Here is a 21,514-nt window from a genome sequence, read left to right as displayed (position 1 = left end):
CCTAAAAAGCCAAAATTAAGAAGTATTTTGAATGGTATCCCCTCAGAACTGCCTTCAGGGCTTCCCAATTAATCCTGCTGAAGAGGCTGTAGGTGTATTTAATTCTAAATATTCCTTGATTTGTTGTCTTGTAGCTTGCCTAAATATTGAATCTTGTAACAGGGATGAATTAAATCTCTTATCTATGTGACTGTATTTTCTTATACTTAGGTATTGTCTCTAGACAAACCCAGGCATGATATAATATTACCAATTGCACATTGAAACACAGACTGAGTGACTTAGATATAAGAAAGAAATCAATCTTTGTATATGTTTTATGAAATGCAGAAGAAAAAGTATAATCCTTCCCACTGAGATTGATAAGGCACCAAACATCTACAAGACCAAGGGCCTTACACATTTTTTGTACCATCACAGTGGACTTTGAGGTTCTAGATAATATCTTAATAAGGACAACGATTGGATCCATTACCAAATTAAAATCTCCCCCAAGTATGATGTCATAAGCTCCAATAGAGTGTTAGTTTTCTTTCGAGATCCACAAAAAAGCCTGCATCTTTTATATTAGGTGCATTTATGTTTGATAAAATAATATGTTGCTTCTGTATTTCTGTCAAAATATTACTTCTCTCTGCTTCATCTTTGATCTGTTTCTCACATCTAAACTGCAGCTATTGATAAGTGTTCTAATGCCCCTTAGTTGACCCTGCACTGTATAAAACATGGTCTGTCAAACCACTCAGTAGCTTTACTGATTCCTTTGCTGGTAAATGTGTTTCCTGTAGAAATACCACATCCCATTTTTGTCTCTTAAGTTTTGACTTTTTTATAGGATTCTCTAGTCCATTAACATTCCATTTGGTGAAACATATTTTGTCTAAATTAAAAGAAGTCATAATTAAGACGAACAAACAAATACATTGTAGCAACTATGTCACAGTGTCATGACATCACTCAGAACCTCCTGAGCCAGTTTGATTAAGCCTATGGTGGGCCGCTACGTGCCCCCCTCCCCCTCCCCCTCCCCCTCCCCCCCCCAAGAACGGTGATAGGAGGATAAACCTCTGGTGCCATTACTGTCCACTGCTCTTGAGCGGTCGTTCTCACCTTCACATCAGGGGCATGGCAAAGGCCGATCAAGGTCGAGATGAGCAGGCTTTAGACAGTCAATCATAAATGTCTCTGGATGCCCCCCAATGTCAATTATACAAGTTGTACAATTGTTTCATAGCACTCTGATGGGCTCCTCATACAGCCTCTGTAAGGGTGGCCCGTGTGCACCTACACACACAAGCACACAGTCCCGGAGTTCCTTTGGGATGAAGGGTGTCATTGTTCCATGCCTTGACATGGAAACTCGGGCTAATTTTCCAAGCCACTCCCACAGTTTGCCTAAGAATTCAGTCAGTGGCACCTCCTGTCTTCGTGCACGAATACCCCAGGTATAATGAACGGGGCTCCATAAACCAACTCGGCCGATGAGGAGTTGAGATCCTCCTTGGTGTCGTTCTTATTCCCAGGAGGATCCAGGGCAGTTCATCGGCCCAATCAGATCCCTGGAGGTGGGCCACCAGTGCAGCCTTCATGTGCCTATGGAAACGCTCCACCAGGCCATTCACCTGTCGTGTGGTGAGGCTGCATTCCAAGCGGTCGCGACAAAATGTCCCAGAGTGTGGAGGTAAACTGTAGGCCTCTGTTGGAGGTGATCTGTCAGAGGTGATGTGTGTGAGTTGGCTGAACCAAGATACCCAGTTAGAAATAAAAGCTCTGACATAAGAACCGGTCGATGAGTCCATCATAGGAACTGCCTCTGGCCACCTAGTGAATCTGTCGATGACTGTTAACAAGTACCTTTACCTGTGTGACACTGGAAGCGGGCCAACAATGTCGACATGCACCTGGTCGAATCAGCGCTGCGGTGGCTGGAAAGGCTGAAGCGGCGCCTTCACATGCCTTTGCACTTCTGCAGATTGGCAGTCCATGCACATTTTTGCCCAGTACGTGACCTGATTTTTGAGTCCATCCCGTACAAACTTGTCAGCTGTCATGTGGACCATTGCTCGAATGGATGGGTGGGACATGAAAATGCAACGTCTCCATGCTGCAACGACGATAGAGTGAGGCTGACCTGTGGAAATGTCGCACAGGAGAATAGTGCCTTGCGGCCCTAAGGTGACATCCTTCAGTTGCAGGCTCATGACAGCAGTTCTATAAGCTGGAAGTTTGTCATCCTGGCGCTGAGCTTTGGTGAGTGCCATCAAGTCTACACTCGCAGAGAGGGCACGTACTGCTTGAATGGAGGAAGGAGACAGGGCATCAACCACCACATTACTCTTACCTGAGATATGTTTAATCCTGGTTGGAAAAATCGGGTATATAAGATAGGTGGTGTTGCTGGCGGGCTGACCAGGGATCTGATGCCTTCATGAAAGTGAATGTTAGCAGTTTGTGGTCAGTAAAAACTGTGAAGTCTCTGCCTTCCAAAAAATAGCAGAAGTGTCTGACTGCTAGGTACAGCACTAAGAATTCCCCAGTGAATGTGCTGTATTTCATTTCCAGAGAGCGGAGGTGCTTACTAAGAAATGTTAGAAGCTTCCATTGGTGAAATGTTCTAAGACACCATCTACTGCTGTGTCAGATGCGTCTATTGTCAAAGCCGTTGGTGCATCCATTTGTGGATGGACCAGCAATGTTGTCTTTACTAGGGTGTCTTTGGTTTTCTGGAATGCTACCGTTGTTTCCTTTGTCCATTTGAATTCTTTGGCACCGCTGGACATGAAGTCGAAGAGGGGTTTCATAATATGAGCTGCAGAGGGTAGAAAGCGACAATAGAAATTGACAATCCCCATAAATTCCTGGAGTCTTAGATAGTATCTGGCCTCGCGAATTTGAAGATGTCTTCCACCTTGCTAGGCAATGGAACGACACCCCGGCTACTGATCTGATGTCCCAAGAACTCGATAGAGGACTGCCAGAATTTGTACTAGCAGGGTTCACAATTAGCCCGAACTCATGTAGGCAACGGCAGAGTAAATGCAGGTGCCCTTTGTGGGAGTGGCTGGCAACAAGTATGTCATCCAAATATATGAAGGAAGTCCATGCCACGCCCCACTGTGTCCATTAGTCACTGGAATTTTTGAGCCCAAGAGGCATTCTCAAAAATTTGAAGAACTGAATGGTGTTATGATAGGGGTCTTGGGCACATCCTCTGGTTTTACAGGTATTTGGTGGTACACATGTACCAAGTCAGTTTTAGAAAATATCCTGACCCCATGCAGATTAGCTGTAAAGTCCTGTATTTGGGGGTCTGCAGTGGTAACATTATTGAGACGCCTGTAATCCTTGCATGGTCTTCAGCCTCCTGTGGCTTTGGGCACCATATGTAGCAAGAAGCCCACAGCCATCAGAGCTGCATATGATTCCAAGTTCCTCATTTTGTGGAACACTTGTTTTGCAAGCCAGATCTTGTTGGACAGCAGGCGTTGGGCTCGAGTGTGTAGCGGAGGTCCTTGGGTGAGGATGCCGTGTACGATGCCATGTTTGGGTGCGGCAGTGGAGAACTTGGGAGTCACAATTTCCGGAAACTCTGCAAAAAGTATGGTGAATTTGTTGTTCGAGTACTCCACAGCATCTAGGTGCGGGTTGGGTAGTTTGGCTTTTCCAAGGCAGAAAGTCTGGAACATTCACCATCAGGCACACTTTTAAGTCCACCATCAGTGAGTGGGCTCTGAAGAAGTTGGCTCCCAGCAACAGCCAGGACACAGCAGCAAGAATGAACTTCCATGTGAACTTATTGTTGCCGAATTTCAGGGGTATAGTCCTTGTGCCTTATGTATGAATCGAACTGTCATTCACCGCAGTGAGCGCCAGAACTGCGCTCCTGGTACTGGTGTCAAAGCCCGAAGGAGGAAGGACACTAACCTCCGTACCCACGTCAATTAAAAATTTGCGCTGGGAGAGTTCATCCCACACGTAGGGTAGGCTTTTATGGTGGCCAGCTGCTGTAGCCATTAGCAATGACTGGCCGTGGCGTCTTCCCGGAAAAGTGGAAGGAGGTAGGTGGCGGAGAGCTCCAGAACCCCAATGTTGATGGTTAAAAATGCCAGGTGGTTGTCACAGAGTCATGCTTTTCCAGGGGAACATGCACCCTCGTCGCTGGTTCTCGTGGAGTGTGTGTCTTTGGGTGTGATGCAGCACTAATTTCTGTGGGCCTGAGCCTTGCTGTTTTGCATACAACAGATTGTCTGCATGAGCGGCCACTGTTCGAGGTTTATCAAAATCCTTATCAGCTAACATGAGGCAGATCTCTTCTGGCATTTGCTCTAAAAACAACTGCTCGAAGAGCAAACAAGGCCTATGGTTGTCTACCAATGGCAACATATCATTCATTAACTCCAAAGGAGAGCGGTTCCTCAGGCCATCAATATAGAGGAGCCATGCAGCTTGCTCTCACTGAGAGACTGTAAATCCGGAGAAGGAGGGCTTTTAGGGCTTCTTACTGAGAGCTGCTGGGTCCTGAAAGAAATCCACTATTCGTCCTGGTCGAGGGTGATAGTACTTCGTGGAGTCCACTTCTATCTTGAGAATGTGGAACTGCACCTCAGCCTATCCGAACCAAACTTTAGATTAAGTGGTCCAAAAGACAGACAGTTTGAATGAAACAGCTGTGTTGTCCATGTTGGGTCCAAAATCCGTTTTGGCCTGACAGGGTAACCAATGCAGCTACTGTGCCATAGTGTGAAATGAAGAACGAGAAAATGATCAGACATAGTCAAGTCGACGTTCAGTAAAAGTCATTTCTTAGCTCTTGAAAACCCTGCATATTCAAAATGACATCATTGCATTGTAACATCATGACATCACTTGGAACCTCCTGAGCCAGTTCGATTAACCCCTCCTGTTAGCTGCTGCAACATTATTTTGACACTGGCTCATCAATCCCCATTTAAACTGAAAAGTAACAAAATGGAGCATGAAACTCTCCTGTACACCAAAGTGGCCACAAAACATGGCCAAACATCCCTTACACAAAGTATGGTTCATGAAACACCCCGACTGGTTAACTGCTCGGAAATGACGCCAGTGCAATTTTAGGGACAACATAACACACTTAACAGCTTATCAGCCCTAATGAGGATAAGGAAGCTTCAGTACAATACAATACATAACCCGACTCACATCTTGCTTACCTTATCTCCTCAATAAATTTTCTTGCTTCATATGGAGAGTTTAAAAAAAACTTAAAGTAATTTTTAGTCTTTATTCATAGTTTGACTGGGTAAACCAGTACAAAGCTCACATTCCCCTCCCCCCCCCCCCGCCCGCCCGCATCAATTTACATTCTTTAAACTTTCCTTGTTTTACTTGTGTTGTTTTGGATAAGTTAAGGAAAATCATAATGTGATTATTGTCCCTTGACCCTTGCTGCTCTCAGGACCAAATCTTGATCCATTGACCTTACTAGGATAAGCCGAGGCCTATCTCCGGTACTGGGTCAAGGTCCCAGCGCTCTAGGTGCGTGTTCTATTTCCAGATTTCTCTCAATCTCTGACAAGCTCCATGAAAGTAATGATATCCTGCTCCTTCTTTCCCTCTGGAATGCTGATGAATTGGAGATTGTTGCGCTGATTATGGTTCTCCCAAGTCCTCCAATTTATCTGTTAGCTGGTCAATATGTACTTTGGTGGCTTATGGGTTAACATTTTGTTCCCTCTCCACCGCTTCTAGATAGTGAACCCACTTCTCGACCACTGCAAACCTATTTATCAGCGAAGACAGCTTTGACTCCACTGACTTTATAGAACAGCATTTAATTCAAGGCTTACCAGGTCATCAGATTTTTTTCAAAGCCACATATATGCCAGCGAAGCCATAATTCGCCTCTTGCTATATTCCTCCAGATGATGGGCCTCCAAAATTTTGATCCAAGGCTTTCTACCCAGAGCAGTGAGACTTCAAATGTCTCTCAATATCTTCTGAAGCTGTCACCTTAAGTTGTTTTGACATCCTACAGAAATGGTAATACTTTAGAGGTGGAACCATAATAAAATAGACTATAACAGTGGATTTTTAAAAGATAATTATATACCACTGGTGTGGAGCATTGTTCTAAGCAGCCATCTCAGCCATTGCATCACGTGACTCCCTGCACCTCCCATTTTCTGAATTTTCTACCCATTTATAAAATATTCTGTGCCTTTATTCCTTCCACTAAAGTGCATAACCCTACCCTCTCCTATACAGTACAACTCTGATTATCTGAAATGGTCGGTGCTGGGCCTATTTTGGATACACTTTTTTTCAGACAACTGGTCAATTTTTAAAAACAGCCCAGTAACAACAGCAAATCACTTGTGACAGTGTTTAAACAACAACCAAAAATAAGGTAAGGGTTTTTAAACATTAAAATAATGTTTAATTCTCACCAAAAAATGCTGACCACGCTAATGGCTGACACTTCCTCACCAAGGACCCGCTCATACTAGGAGCCCAAGGTCTGCTACTGCCGCTGCCAGGAGCCCAAGGTCTGCTGCTGCCACCGTTGGGAGCCCAAGGTCCGCTGCTGCCACAGCTGTGAGCCCGAAGTTCCTGCTTCTGCCGGGTGCCCGAGGTCTGCGGCTGCCAGGATCCTGAGGTCCGCCGCCAGGGGCCTGACATCCCTGGTCAGTTTGGCTCCAAAAAAATTTGGATAAATAAGGATTTCTGATTTGTTTTGGATATCCACGTTTATCTGATTTCAGATAATCGGAGTTGTACTGTACTATATTCTATCTGCCACTTTTTTTGCGCATTTTCCCAATCTGTCCAAGTTTCTCTGGCAGATTTCCTGCTTCCTCTACTCTACCCATGCCTCAACCTTTCTTTGTATCATTCACAAATTTGGCCACAAGCCATCAATTCCATCATCTAAATAATTTATGTACAATGAGAAAAATAACAGTCCCAACATTGGAACATCATTAGTCACTGGCAGGCAGAAAAAAATGGCCCCCTTTATTCCCACTCTTTGAATTCTACCAGTCAGCCAATGTTCTGTCCACATTAGTGCCTCTTTCGTAATACTATGAGCTCCTATTTAACAGCCGTTTGTGCAGCACCTCGTCAAAGGCCTTCTGAAATTCCAAATAAAGATCATTAACTGATTCTCCTTTGTCTTTTCTGGCCATAACTTTCTCAAGGAATTAAGAGATTTGTCACACAAGATCTCCCCTGAAGGAAACCATGCGAACTTCATCCAATTTTATCTTGTGCTTTAAGTACCCCAAAAACTCATCCTTAATAATGGACTCTAGAATTTTTCCTTTCACTGAAATCAGGTAACCGGCCTATAGTTTCCTGACATTTGCCTCTCTTCCTTTGAAAATGGAGTGACATTTGCAATTTTCCAGTCCTCTGGAACCATTCTCAGCCCCAGTGATTCTTGAAAGATCACTTCTAATTCTTCCACAATCTCTTCAGTTACCTCTTAGAACCCTGAGGTGTAGTCCATCCAGTCCAGGTGAGTCTCCAGCTTCCCAGCCACCTTCGCCTGGTTAAGATTATCTTAGAGTGTGTTTCTACCTTGTAAAATAAATGTAATTTGCAGAATTGATAATTGATCACATCTTGATGGTATTTACATCAGCATAGACTTATGAAAGTATAGTTGCAGATCAGATTTTAAAAAAAACAATCTTTTTTTATTTGGACTCATGGCTACCAACTATATTTTTCTTTTAGAACATAGGGCATGGAAAAGTACAGCTAAGAAATAGATCAGTGCACAAAGTGCTGGAGAAACTCATCCATAGAAAATAGGACTCTAAGGTAGTAATCTCTGGATTGCTGCCGGTGCCACGTGCTAGAGAAGGTAATAATAAGAGGATGTGGAGGATGAATGCGTGGCTAAAGAGTTGGTGCAGGGGGCAGGGGATAAGATTTTTGGATCATTGGGATCTCTTCTGGGGAAGTTCGGACCTGTACAAAAGGGATGGACTCCATTTGAACTGGAGGGGGACCAATATCCTGGCAAGCAAATTTGCTAGAGCTGTGGGGGAGGGTTTAAACTAGTTTGGCAGGGGGGTGGGGAGCAGAGTTTGCGAGCACTGTCTAGGGTGCATGACCACCTAGTTAAGAATGATAAAGATAACAAAGGTTAAGGTAAAAGGTAGAAAAGGGAATATATGTGAGGGTCATTCTCTGAAATGCATGTACTTTAATGCAAGAAGCATAGTGAACAAGGTAGATGAGCTTAGAGCATGGATTGGCACTTGGAATCATGATGTTGTGGCAATTAGTGAGACCTGGTTACAGGAGGGACAGGTCTGGCAACTAAATATTCCAGAATATTTAGAACAGGGGGTAAAAAAGGGGGAGGAGTTGCTCTGCTTGTGAAGGAGGACATTACTGCCGTGAGGTGGCAGGATGGTTTGGAGGGATCGTCCAGTGAGGCTGTTTGGGTGGAATTGAGGGGTGGAGGAGGCATGAGGGCATTAATAGGAGTGTATTATAGACCACCAAATGGGCCAAGAAAATTGGAGGAATAAATTTGTAAGGAGATAGCATATATTTGTACTAAACATAAGGTAGCGATCATGGGAGATTTTAACTTCCCTCACATTGATTGGGATACCCATATAGTAAGAAGGCTAGAGTTTGTCAAATGTGTACAAGACAGTTTTCTTAATCAATACGTAGAGGAACCGACTTGGGACGGTATAATACTGGATCTCCTGTTAGGGAACGAGATAGGTCAGGTGTCTGAGGTTAATGTTGGAGAACAAATTGGGTCTAGTGATCACAACTCTATTAGTTTTAGGGTAGTTTTAGGGAAGAGCAAAGAAGGGCCTAAAGTTGAGGTTCTGGATTGGAGAAAAGCAAATTTCGAAGGAATAAGAATGGATTTGGGGAGTATTGAGTGGGACATGATTTTTTCAGGAAAGGATGTCAATGGAGACATCCATTGAATGGAGAATATTCAAAGAAGAAATTTTGAGAGTACAGAGTAGATATGTCCCAGTGAGGATCAAAGGAAAGGCTGGAAGTCATAGGGAGCCTTGGTTTTCGAGGAATATTAGAAATTTGGTTAGGAGAAAGAGGGAGGTGTATAAGAGGTATAAATAGCAGGGTGCTGAGAAATTGAAAGAGGACTACAAGGAGTGTAGAAAAAATCTTAAGAAAGAAATTAGAAAGGTCAAAAAGAGGCACGAAGAGGCTTTGGCAGGCAGGGTAAGAATAAATCCAAAGGGTTTCTATAGGTACATTAGAAGTAAAAGATTAGTGAGGGATAAAATTGGACCCCTTGTAGATAGGGAGGGTAGGCTATGTGAAAAGTCAGAGGAGATGGGGGATATTTTAAATGATTTCTTTTCTTCGGTATTCATTAGGGAAAAAAATATTGTACCAGTTGAAGTAAAGGAAAATAGTGGAGAGGTCATGAATCATTTAAGGATAACCGAGGAGGTAGTGATGGCAGTGTTAAAAAAAGATAAAGGTGGACAAATCTCCGGGTCCGGACAAAGTATTCCCAAGGATACTCAGGGAGGCTAGTGTATAGATAGTGGGGGCATTAACAGAGATATTTAAGATGTCACTGGTCACGGGGGGTAGTGCCAGAGGATTGGAGGGTGGCTCATGTTGTTCCGCTGTTTAAGAAAGGGTCCAAATGTAAGCCTGGAAATTATAGACCTGTGAGTCTGACGACTGTGGTGGGTAAGTTGATGAAAAGTGTTTTGAGGGATGGCATTTACAAATATTTGGTTGAACAGGGATTGATAGGTAGTAGTCAGCATGGTTTTGTCAGGGGTAGATCATGCTTAACAAACCTTATAGAGTTTTTCGAGGGAGTTATGAAAAAGATTGATGAAGGAAAGGCTGTGGATGTTGTCTATTTAGACTTTAGTAAAGCTTTTGACAAAGTTCCCCACAGGAGGTTAGGTAAAAAGGTGAAGGCGTTAGGTATAAATAAGGAAGTAGTGAAATGGATTCAGCAATGGTTGGATGGGAGGTGTCAGAGAGTAATGGTAGAAAATTGTTTGTCAAATTGGAGGCCGGTGACTAGTGGAGTTCCTCAGGGATCGGTCCTGAGTCCACTATTGTTTGTTATATATATTAATGATCTGGAAGAAGGGGTGGTGAATTGGATAAGTAAGTTTGCAGATGATACAAAGATTGATGGTATTGTGGACAGTGAGGAAGATTACCGTAGTTTAAAAAGAGATATAGGAAAGGTAGAGAAGTGGGCTGATAAATGGATGATGGAATTTAATACGGATAAGTGTGAAGTGTTGCATTTTGGAAAGGCAAATCTAAATAGGTCATATACATTGAATGGTAGACAATTGAGGAGTGCAGAGCAACAAAGGGATTTAGGAGTTATGGTAAATAGTACCCTCAAAGTTGATACTCAGGTAGATAGAGTGGCGAAGAAGGCATTTGGAATGTTGGCCTTCATAAATCGGAGTATTGAATTCAAGAGTTGGGATGTTATGATGAAATTGTACAAAGCATTGGTGAGGCCAAATTTGGAATACTATGTGCAGTTTTGGTCACCAAATTATAGGAAGGATATAAACAAAATAGAGAGAGTGCAGAGAAGGTTCACGAGAATGTTGACAGGATGTCAGGGTTTGAGTTACAGAGAAAGGTTGAGCAGCCTGGCGCTTTTTTCTCTGGAATGTAGAAGATTGAGGGGGGGATTTGATGGAGGTGTTCAAGATTTTAAAAGGGACAGAGAGAGTCAACATGGATAGACTTTTTCAATTAAGAGTGGGGGATATTCAAACCAGAGCCCATGGTTTGAGATTGAAAGGGGAAAATTATAAGGGGAACATGAGGGGAAATTTCTTCAAGCAAAGGGTAGTTGGGATGTGGAATAAGCTTCCGGTGGAGGTGGTTGAAGCAGGAATGTTATTTACATTTAAGGAAAGACCAGATAATTACATGGAGGGGTATGGACCAGGTGCTGGTCAGTGGGACTAGGAGGGTGGGGATTTGTTCCGGCATGGACTAGTAGGTCCAAACTGGCCTGTTCTGTGCTGTATATGGTTATAAGACAGTCAACATTTCACTTGAACCCTCCTTCAGGAGTACCAAAACAGACAGATATCTGAATAAAAAGATTTGGGAAGGGGATGAGGGAGGAACACAGGCTAACTGATAAGAGGTAATGTAGGGGGATTCAGGTGGGAGGGAAGAAGATAAAGAATTTGGAAAGTGATGGGAAGAGGGCAAAGAGCTGAGAAAGATACCTGTTATAGGAGAGGGAAGGGGATGGGGAGCTGGAGTATGGGAGACAGAAGGATGAGGGAAAAGATAGGATTGGAGAGAGGGGTTAATGGAAATTGGAGGTTGATATTGATAGCATCTGTTTGGAGATTTCTGATACAGAATATAAAGTGTTGTTCCTCCAATTGGCAAATGCCCTTGATTTGGCAGTACATGAGGCTATGGACAGGCATGCCAATGTGCCATGGGGATGTGGAATTGAAATGGTTGGCCACTGGGGGGGGGTCTTTGCTATTGCAATGGACAGAGCAAATGTGATCAATGAAGCAATCTCCCAGTAACACCTTAATTAATTTATCTAAACTTAACCCCCAACTATGTGCAAATATACTTTTGTGTGTGTGTGTGTGTGTATAATACCCAAACCATTACAGCTTAGGCACAATTCTGGAAAGTCATTTCATAGTTCCATCTTAGAATTCCTGTGTTGAAACTCAGGCTTTTAAACTGATGCCCAGAAGTAATTATGCAGGAGGTGGGAGAGACTGAGTAACTGGACTGCTGAAAACGCACAAATCCTTGTTGAATTTCTTGCTGAGAAATGTCACAACTCCCCTTTTCTTTGTGTAGGGGAGACGAAACGTGTATGCTTTCAAAACCCAGGCACGGGTCAATCGAAATGACCATCACAATGGTCATGATTCCATGCAGCAATTCTGCTTCCTTTTCCCAGATATGGGTCAATCAAAGTGACCTTTTTGTACCCCTGACAAGGAGAATTATCTGAATTGTCCATTGCACACAAAGTCATTCCACCTCTGTGTTCATTAAAATGCCTGGCTTTCAAATCTGCTGTCTCTTAAGTCCCACTCATGTAACTCCCTGTTTCCACCTGTCTTCCTGGATGAAGCAACAAATGTTTCTCTCTCTTCCTCCAGAGGATAAACCAGGCACAGTCAGTACCAGGTTGTTGCCACTCAGTTCTCACCACAGTAATGAATTGCAGATGGTGTTAGACCTTAAAGTGACAGTCCCTAAATGAAAACAGGAGCTTGTTAAACTGTCCATGGCCTCCTGCACGGCCAAGTTGAGGTCACTCATAAATTGGATGAACAACATCTCATATTCAGTCTTGGCAGTCTTCAACCCGGTGGTATCAATATTGTATTCTCTCATTTCTGTTAATATCCCCTTCCAGACTATTTCTTACCCTCATCTCTCTATCCCTTCCACCAGCACCTTCCCTTCCTTCTATCAAAGGGCAATTTCTCTTAGCCCTCTGCCCTCTTGCCTTATTTCCTTGTTACCTTCGAGCTTCTTTCACCTGTATCCATCTATCGTCTGTTAGCCTGTGCCCCCCAACCTCCTTTTTCTATATGGGCATCTGATTATCCTAAATGTTGATTGTATTTTGCTTTCTACAGATATTGCATGACCAGCTGAGTTTTTCCAGCACTTTTGGGTAGTACACTAGACCCCAGAATCTGCAGATTTTTTGTTTTCTACCATCTTCTGAGTTTGAAATTTATTTCTTTGACAAGTTTTATTCATTGTGACTAATAAATCTATGGGTAGGAGAACAAATACTTAATTTCTCCCTCTCTTTCAGAAAAAGAGTAACCCTTTTGTAGTAAGTTAAAAAATAACTGCAGATACTTAAATAAAGTACAGTGGGAAGTATGGTCAAACTGTAAAGGTTTCTATAAATTCCCTGGAACCCAGTTCTGTGCTCCTTTTATCATTGCCCTTTCCTGCACTCCATCAATTTACTAATGCCACATTCTGACATTTTCTATTAACTCACTGGGCTCTGTTCCCATCCTCTCTATTACATAAGAGTGGCATGGTTAGTGTAGCAGTTAGCACAATGCTGTTACAATGTTAATGACCGGGACCGTGCTATCTGTAAGGAGTTTGTATGTTCTCACTGTCTGTGGGGTGCTCTGGTTTCCTCCCACCATTCAAAAAAGTGCCAGAGGGTGTAATTATCCGACACAAGCTAAAAAATGAAATTAGAACCAGTGCACCATTTCTGTAAACTCACTAGGCCCTCGTTACTTGCTGACAATAAATTCACAGCTCAAGCCCAAAACATCAACTACTTTTACTACTTTCTATGGATGTTACGTGACCTGCTGTGTTTTTCCAGAACATTTATATGCTCCATTTTTCTATGAATTCACAAGGGCCCCTGTCTTGGGTAAACTTATACCTCTCATTTTGTTCGTTTTACATTGGTCACTGTGTTTGAGCTACCGAAAGGAAATAGACACACACACCGAGAGCACTTCAGTTTATACAAATGTTTATTACAAATTCAAAAGCTGATTTCAAACTACAATATGCAAGCCCTTCCCAACTATACTTATCAACGCCTGGACTGGTCCCAACTGCCGAAGCGAGGCAATGACTGAACACTTGTAGGTTGTCAGGGTGCTGGTAGCAGCTTCTCCACCTCTCCCGACCGGGACGTTGGCTAGACTCTAGAAGTTCTTCTTCTTGCTGAGAGATGTTGCCACCTCTTGGAGAGTCTCAAACTTCAGCAGCGGGACCATGGCTTATATTACCCAAAAACTGCTTGCCCAAGCACCTATTACCAGCACAGCAAGAAAGATAAGCGAGCAAGCTAGCATGCTAGGCTTCTATCGAATAACGTAATTTTCAGCTTATCACTTTGAGTATAATGGTTTATTTTGCATCAAGGCTAGGCCTCTGACAGTCTGTGACCAAAACAAGCAGGAAGATTAAATGTTCTTGGTACACAGATGTCCTTTCGTTAGATAACTGCATCTCTGGCCCCTCGGTAGAATTTAGCTTATGTCTGCTGATTCTAAAAAACAAGCAGGTTCGCAGCCTTGCAAAAGCAAAGGCTGCAAAAGTAAAAAAACAACAAGCAGGCTCTCAGCCTGCCAGAAGCAAAGGCTACAAAAGTAAAAAACACAATTTAAATCTTCCATTACAGCCCCATTCCCATGTTTTTATAAATTCCAACAGTGATCTGTTCCCACGCTGTCCTGTTTCCATGCTCTCTATAAAATAACTAGTGTTACATTCCTATATTTTCTGTACACTCATTGAGGTCTCATTTCCTTGCTGTCCATAAACTCAATTGAACCCTGTGGAGGTGGAGCAGGAGGTCGACGGGACCCGATGTCTGTGCACCAGAGGTATTAATGAAAAAGCACACACTGTTCCCTTTCTCAGAATTCAAGTTCCAATCCAGTCTGTGAATTGTGAAACCTTCTGTGGGATTGTGACATCTAGTGTGTTCTCTGTTAGCCAGGTCTTAATGCAGCAACAACTGAGAATTGTCTCGCTTTTCACAGATAAAACAGCTTTGCCCTGAGGACATAAATTTTATTTTCTAATGACTGGATATTCACCAGTAGCATGGATGGTAGAGGAGGTCTTTATCCCTTGTGCTTTGATCTGTTTTGGATCCTGGCCCCCATGCCAGGTTTCCGGCCTTGACCTTGTTGGTGTCCTGGCCCTTTAAGCTCTCTGCTATCCAGCCTGCCTGACTCAGTTGTTGCCTGGGAGATTTGAAGATTGTTAATATTCATAGTTTTTCAGAACAATTTAAAAATGTGACAATGTTCTTTCTTACTAGAATCCCTCAGTACCAATGCAAAAATTACAAGACATTCAAAGAGCCATGGAATTGCTCACAGCATGTCAAGGCCCTGCAAAGAATCTGGAGGAGGCAAGTCAACACAGATACCACTTCTGGGACACACAACCGGTACCCAAACTTAGTACGTTTAACACCTATTCTGGCAGACTACAATATATGTAGGAATCTTCTGTTTTTAGAAAGGGTGAACTTTCAGCTCAGTAATTCATAAAGCCAAAGGTTTTCTCGTCTCAGAAAATGACCAAGTCTAAAACAAATTGTATACAGTGCACTTTTATCAAACTAGTAATCAAGGGAGCTAGAGTTCAAAGGCTTGGGAATGTGAACTCTGTAAAAATTAAAAATAGTTGGTTTCACTAAAAGTGAAAGAAAATTGTTGTAAAGGCTCATCTGGTTTAAAATCATTCCCAAATTTAGCCAATAGGCAGTTGATCTTGCATCTATGTGGTAGACTATTACTTCTGAAGAGTCCTTGGGAACTTGAGGAAGGCAGTGAATGCTGATGTTGCCCAGGTCATGGACTTGATTTTCTAGAAAAGGACATCACACTGACAGTTGTCTCAAAATTGCTGAGCAAATTTAATAGGTTTGCTTATAGTTGTTTGTTCCTAAAAAGTCTGAAATTAAATGCAACATTATTAAGACATTTTTTACAGGAGTATACAGGCATACCTTGTACAGTATAACACGGTCAATACGTTCCCAACAAGTTCAGTGTTATGGAAAACTGCATTGTTCAAAGCATTATTACAATGTACTTTAATCCTGTAATTATTTATTCTTTTACCCGGTAATCTTATGCAAACGTGGATAAAATATTTAAAAGGGGTATATAAAACTGAGAAATGACGAAGATTTTATTGGCAATAAGTGAATATTGATTGTCTAATGTACAGTAGTCTGCACTTCTTTAGTTCCAGCTCTCCCTGCCCGTCTCCGGCAAACTCAGCCCGCAACGCTCATCATGCGCGATCGGTCAGGTGAAGAGGGGGTGGGAGTGAAGGTGGTCTTGGGGCTGCGGAAACACAGAGCCAGGTGATCGATAGACATCTGCCTTCGGCTCGGGACAGTGACTGCCTGGGATGGGGACCGACCACGTTATATCAAAGCCCACGCTGTTCAAAACCGTGTTATACAGGGTATGCCTGTATTTACATACTTGTTTTACTTCCTGTGACATGTCTACACCTTATTTACAAAGTACATTTATTAAATTTGTTTTTGTTCAAATATTTTAGAATTATTTGTGCAGATAGAATATTGATTATACCATGTTGTGGGCTAATAATAACTTAGAAACCTTTGTCAAATGCATCTTTTTTGAGAATTTTTCATTTATAAAATCTTATTGCTGAGGCTATCTACAAAGACACTTGGGATCATAAAGTTTCACATAAATAAAAGACCAAATCTCCTAAATGAATCGGAGTACCTAACTGCAAATGCTGGAAATTCGAAACAAAAACAGAAAATGTTTGGAGCATTCAACATGATCTGCAGCAAGAGAAGTAGAATCAATCAGGTCAGTGAATCTTCGTCAGAACTGAAACAATGAGAGAATAAGCATGTTCGAAGTTGCAGTTGGAGGGGTGAAGGAAATAATAGAACAAATTTAAACTAAAATGTTTGTCTGGGAATGTTAGAGCCCTTGGGAGCCAATATTGAATTCAAAATTTCAGGTTTTTTCCCCCTCCACAGATGGTGCTGGATATTTCAGTTTATACCTTTGTATATCCTTTTAACTATAGCAATCTGTATTTTAAAGTAATTAGGTCAATAAGCTTGCAGCCTAACATTCCCTCTGTTCTCCTCATCATCCAACCCCTCCCCAAAAGCCAACCACTGCTCTTACTGGCAACTTAAATTGATTATTTACTCAATTTTCCAGTTCTGATGAACCGTTTTGATGATTCTGATCCTCTCTTCGCAGATGCCTCATGACCTGCTGAATGCTTCAGCCATTTTCTGATTATGTACGGGAAATGTCTTGCTTGGGGCAATAGCTATAGAAGCGATTGCCAAAACTATATGAATATCGAGAATTTCCTGTGAAAAGCAGCTGTTATTGATTTCCTATTTCTAACTTGTCTTCAGCTGTTTTGAGTTGTGTCCTCTCTGTATTCTGTCTTTCAAGCAAATGTTCCCTTTAGTTGTTTTTGCACCATTAAAGTTGGCAGCACAAAATAGTACATTCAGCATGTTGAATCTTAGCCTTTTTTCAAGGAAATTTATGAATAATTCCACTATTCTGGTCATTCACCATAATATGTAATTTTCATCTATAACTACAATTACTATTTGCTTCATTATGCTCCAATGTAAATTTCACCTCATTTTAGTGAACAATTTAATTAATTGTCTGCTAACTCCTTCACAATAATGAGTTGAAATAAGTCTGTTCCCTTACATCAACTGAAATCGTTCATGATTTTATAAACATTTATTATACCTTATTTTAGTCTTGGTACAGGTGCAAATGGCCCAAATATTTCCAAGTCCTTCCTCAAAAATAAATTTTGTAATCTCAGTTGTTGGTTATCTACGTTGTAACTCTGCCCTTTTGGATTAATTTTAACTCCCCGACTGAAGCTGTTAATTTACTCATAGTGTTCATGTGACTCCTTATAAATAAATAAAAATAATCTGTTTGTCTTATTATGGCTTTGTCAATACACTCCCTCATACAAAAAATTGGGTATAGAACTTAAACTCTCTAATTATAACCAGCATTGTTTTATATATATATATATTTCTACTTCATCCTTTTTTTTCCCCCAACAATGTTGACTGTGTTGACTTGGCCTTAAACTTAACACAACACTTTCTTATACTTTAACCATGACGTCTGATCTTGAATCTACCCTCCTGGGAATATTTGATTTTGGAATTGATCTATTTTAATTGAAAGGAAAAGAACAAAAAAAGTTGTTATTTCAAATATTATTTGGATAAGTGTACTTTAAGCTGTCCTACAACTTGTGCATCTTAATTATTGATTCCTATTAATTTGGTTTGCTGAGATTGGTTGGTTATCATTCTTAAATTACTTTTTCAATGCTTATATTTTAAGAGGACATTGCTAAATATGTTTTTTTTTAATTTTGATTTAACCAAGCCCACAGTTCAGAAGCATGAGATACAGTACGTACATTTAGATGAATTAATTTTTTTTCTCTTATCTGAACTATATGCACAATTAAATCGTTATTAAATTCTACAAACTTTTTTTACAAAGTATTATTCATTATTAGTAAATTAATACACCAACTTTCAGATCTGTACAACTTCCTTAGAATCATAGAATTGAATCATATAATTGCTAGTCATATTTGCTTGTGTTTGACCCCTATCCCTTTCAATCTTTCCTATCCAAGTTCCTGTCGAAATTTCTTTAGAATGTTGTAATTGTATCCCATGAGCTAGCTGTGTAGTCATATACAAATTAGTACAAGCAGTCCACAATCCAATTTTTCTGAAAGTCAGAGATGACAATTTCCTGTAGCTATCCATGTTGTACCTCCTAGACATACACTTGCTATAACTCTTGCATGCTAACAATACCCATAACTAAACTAACGGAATTTATGCTGAATCCAGTCATTCATGAATACCATGAAACATTTTAAAAAAAATTATTATTTACTAGATTTAAAAATCCTTTAAAAATATATGGGAGAATTTGTGAAACGACAGATTTTCGTATGCCAGTGTCATTCATAATCCCTCTGCATCTGTTTCTTAGTTATGCAGCAATTATAAGTAAAATATATCTGAAATCCCTCAATTTCAATATCATTTGATTGGAGAAACTAATGTTAACAGTGTCAGTAAGGAAATTACACTTGAGTGTCAATTGTCAGCAATTGGAACTACAGAAGAACCATGCAGACATTTTTAAAAGCTTGCAGACACAACAAGATTTAACATCATAGTTTGTTCAACTTTAAAAGATTGTTGATTAGAATACTTAATGTATGCAATTCACTTGAATAACGTAAAATTCATCTTTCAATAACATTGCAGAATTATAGACATTTCTGGATAGAGGGCTGGAAAATGTGCATATTTACCCTCACCATCATTCAAATATAGGAAGAATCTAATAATCTTGCTTGAGCAGCCCTTGATGAAGGGCTAAAGCCAAAAATGTTGGGTATATATCTAGTATTTAAGGTACAATGTTTGACCTGCTGAGTTTCTCCAGCATTGTGTTTTTATTTCAATCATGGTGTCTGCAAACTTTCATGTTTTGCTCCTTTTAAATGTGCCATCTTCTATTGGCCGTGCTCTCTTGGAATTTTTTTTAATCAAAAGTGTGTTAGAGCATAAATAAAATAACCTGCAATAGTGTGTAACATTTAATCCAGGACCAACAAAGTCCTCAAAATGCTAAATTAAATGAGTTTTACTGAAAGGTTGATTAACATTGATAGTATTGGTACATTGTGCTAGCAGTGCATTTATGAAAGAATTTTGTGTTTTGGTCCCTATAGATGAAGTGGTGACAACTCATGGTCCTATTGAGCCAGATAAAGAGAATATCCGTCAAGAGCCATACTCTTTGCCTCAGGGCTTCATGTGGGATACCCTGGATATGGGCAGTTCTGAGGAGGTTTGTTTCTCAAATATTTTATGTTCATAAAAGGTTGCTGCCTGATTGTTTTCCATATAAATGTGATCACCATGATTAAATTCAACATTTATATTATTTGTATATTAGAGTTAAACGAAAGCATTCTGTCAGGAAAAGTCTTGCTAAAATTAATTTGAATGTTTACAGTTCTATGACACAAAAAAGCTCATTGAAAAGACAGCTGAAATGATCAGTGGAAATAATTGAAATACAACACATGAAATTATGTAGATAAAATTGGATTCTAGCTTTTGTATTCATATTTAAGAATGTAGTGATACTTAGATTGGCTATCTAAATTTATTCCAAGAAACTGTACTGACCTGTATCAAGTACATTTTCAGAATTACATTTCTCCTGGCTAACATTTATCTTTTAGTTAACATCACTGAAACAGATTATGTGAGAATAATCTCACTGCTGTTTGTAGAATCCAGCTATATACTAATTAATGACTATATTTGGTTACAACTGTGATTCTGTTGTTCACTAACAGATTGCATAAATCTGCTTTTCCCGGTTGTATCGATTGCTTGTTACTTTTGGTAGTTTTGTGTTGTTATTTTAAAGACTGAACAAAGGAATTTGAAAGTGTTCACTGCATGACTTGTGTCCTTTAAAGGGGCTGGGTGGAGGGTAGGTAGCAAAGTTAATGTTTTCTGCATTGTGCCAGATATCAGTTGGTTCTTGAATTAGTCCATAAAGTACAAATTATATAATTCCCAATACTGTGGATTCATTGTTGTAGATTTTACTACAAAATTGTATGTAAATGAATAGATTTAAAAATAATAAATTAATAGGATCATGTGTAACATTAAGTAAAACATAATTAAGTTGCATGAAAGACTGCATATGCTATGATTGTAGTAAAAACACAGAAATACTGGAGGAACTCAGCAGGTCTAGCAATGTCCATTGGAGGTAAAGATATGTAACCAATGTTTCAGGCCTGAGCCCTTCTTCAAGCTCAGGTTAATCCACTACAGGTTGAGTACCCCTTATCCGAAGATCCGAAAACCAATTTTTTTTTTCTTAAGTGCCGACATGACATCACATTGGTGGAAAAAAATTCAGCATCTGATGCTGTGTTGGCGCCAGTTTGATTACAATAACAGTAAAAGAAAAACAAAATTATTGCTTCTGGTCAGGAAGATGCTAAACAGAGCTGGGTCCAAGTCTTCAGCAGCGGCTGTAGCTGGAGTCGGTGACGACGACTCCATTCTCAACATCTGGTGCGGTACCATCTGCATCAAATAAGTCGTCTCGGGCTCCCGGTCAGTAGTGGGGACCATAGTCAGAGACAAGCGACGGCAGTTGGGAGGTGTCAGAGGACTGGTGGGGAGGTGTCATGGGACTGGCGGCAGTGGGAAGGTGTCAGGACCTCTGGTGGTGAGGAGGTGTTGGGGACTGGTGGTGGTGTGGAGGTGGTCATGGACTGGCGGTGGAGAGGTGTCGGTACCAGAGGCACTGGTGGGGAGGTGTCAGGACCAGTGGGGGCAGTGGGGAGGTGGTCTTTTTTTTGTAGGCAGAGATCAAGTTTTTTTTGGTAAGTACTAAACATTATTTCATGTGAATTTTTCACTTGTGGTGTCATGTCGGCATTCAAAAAGCCTGCCTTTGTTTGTTGTTGCTGTTTAACCGCTACTTAGTTCCATTGTTCCAAAATCTGAAAAAAAAATCAAAAACTGAAAAACGTCTGGTCCCAAGCACTTTGGATAAGAGGTTCTCGACCTGCATAACATTTGATTTTGGTGTCTTTTCCCCAGTGAGGGTGACTGTACCGAAAAATAAAAATAGAAAATTTTAGACATACCTGGCAAACTAGTCAGTATCTGTAAAGAATGAAACTTAACATTTTAAATCAATGATCTTTCTTACCTGGATGATTTGCTTGCAGTTAAAAGAACTGTACACATTGTTAAATGAAAATTATGTGGAAGATGATGACAATATGTTTAGATTTGATTACTCGCCTCAGTTTTTACAGTGGTAAGTGAACAATTTTTACATTTAAAAAATCGTTTGTAGTTTTACTT

General features: G+C 40.7%; 1 protein-coding gene across 8 annotated transcripts in view; it reads left to right on the top strand.

Moving 5' to 3' along the window:
* Positions 1 to 21,514, top strand: part of nmt2 (N-myristoyltransferase 2) — a 67,150-nt gene that overhangs the window by 23,047 nt on the left and 22,589 nt on the right. For 6 of the 8 annotated variants that reach the window (XM_069914316.1, XM_069914317.1, XM_069914313.1 and 3 more), the window contains 3 exons: positions 14,819 to 14,963; positions 19,336 to 19,454; positions 21,376 to 21,467. In XM_069914316.1, coding sequence (XP_069770417.1) covers positions 14,819 to 14,963; positions 19,336 to 19,454; positions 21,376 to 21,467 — 356 coding nt within the window. Of the gene's footprint in view, positions 1 to 14,481; positions 14,615 to 14,818; positions 14,964 to 19,335; positions 19,455 to 21,375; positions 21,468 to 21,514 lie in introns of those variants that run through there. The other 2 variants (XM_069914318.1, XM_069914315.1) reach the window with 2 other exon arrangements.

The sequence above is a fragment of the Narcine bancroftii genome, chromosome 1 (genome assembly GCF_036971445.1).
Source record: "Narcine bancroftii isolate sNarBan1 chromosome 1, sNarBan1.hap1, whole genome shotgun sequence".
NCBI classification, from domain to species: domain Eukaryota; kingdom Metazoa; phylum Chordata; class Chondrichthyes; order Torpediniformes; family Narcinidae; genus Narcine; species Narcine bancroftii.
This window is presented reverse-complemented; position numbering and strand designations above follow the sequence as displayed.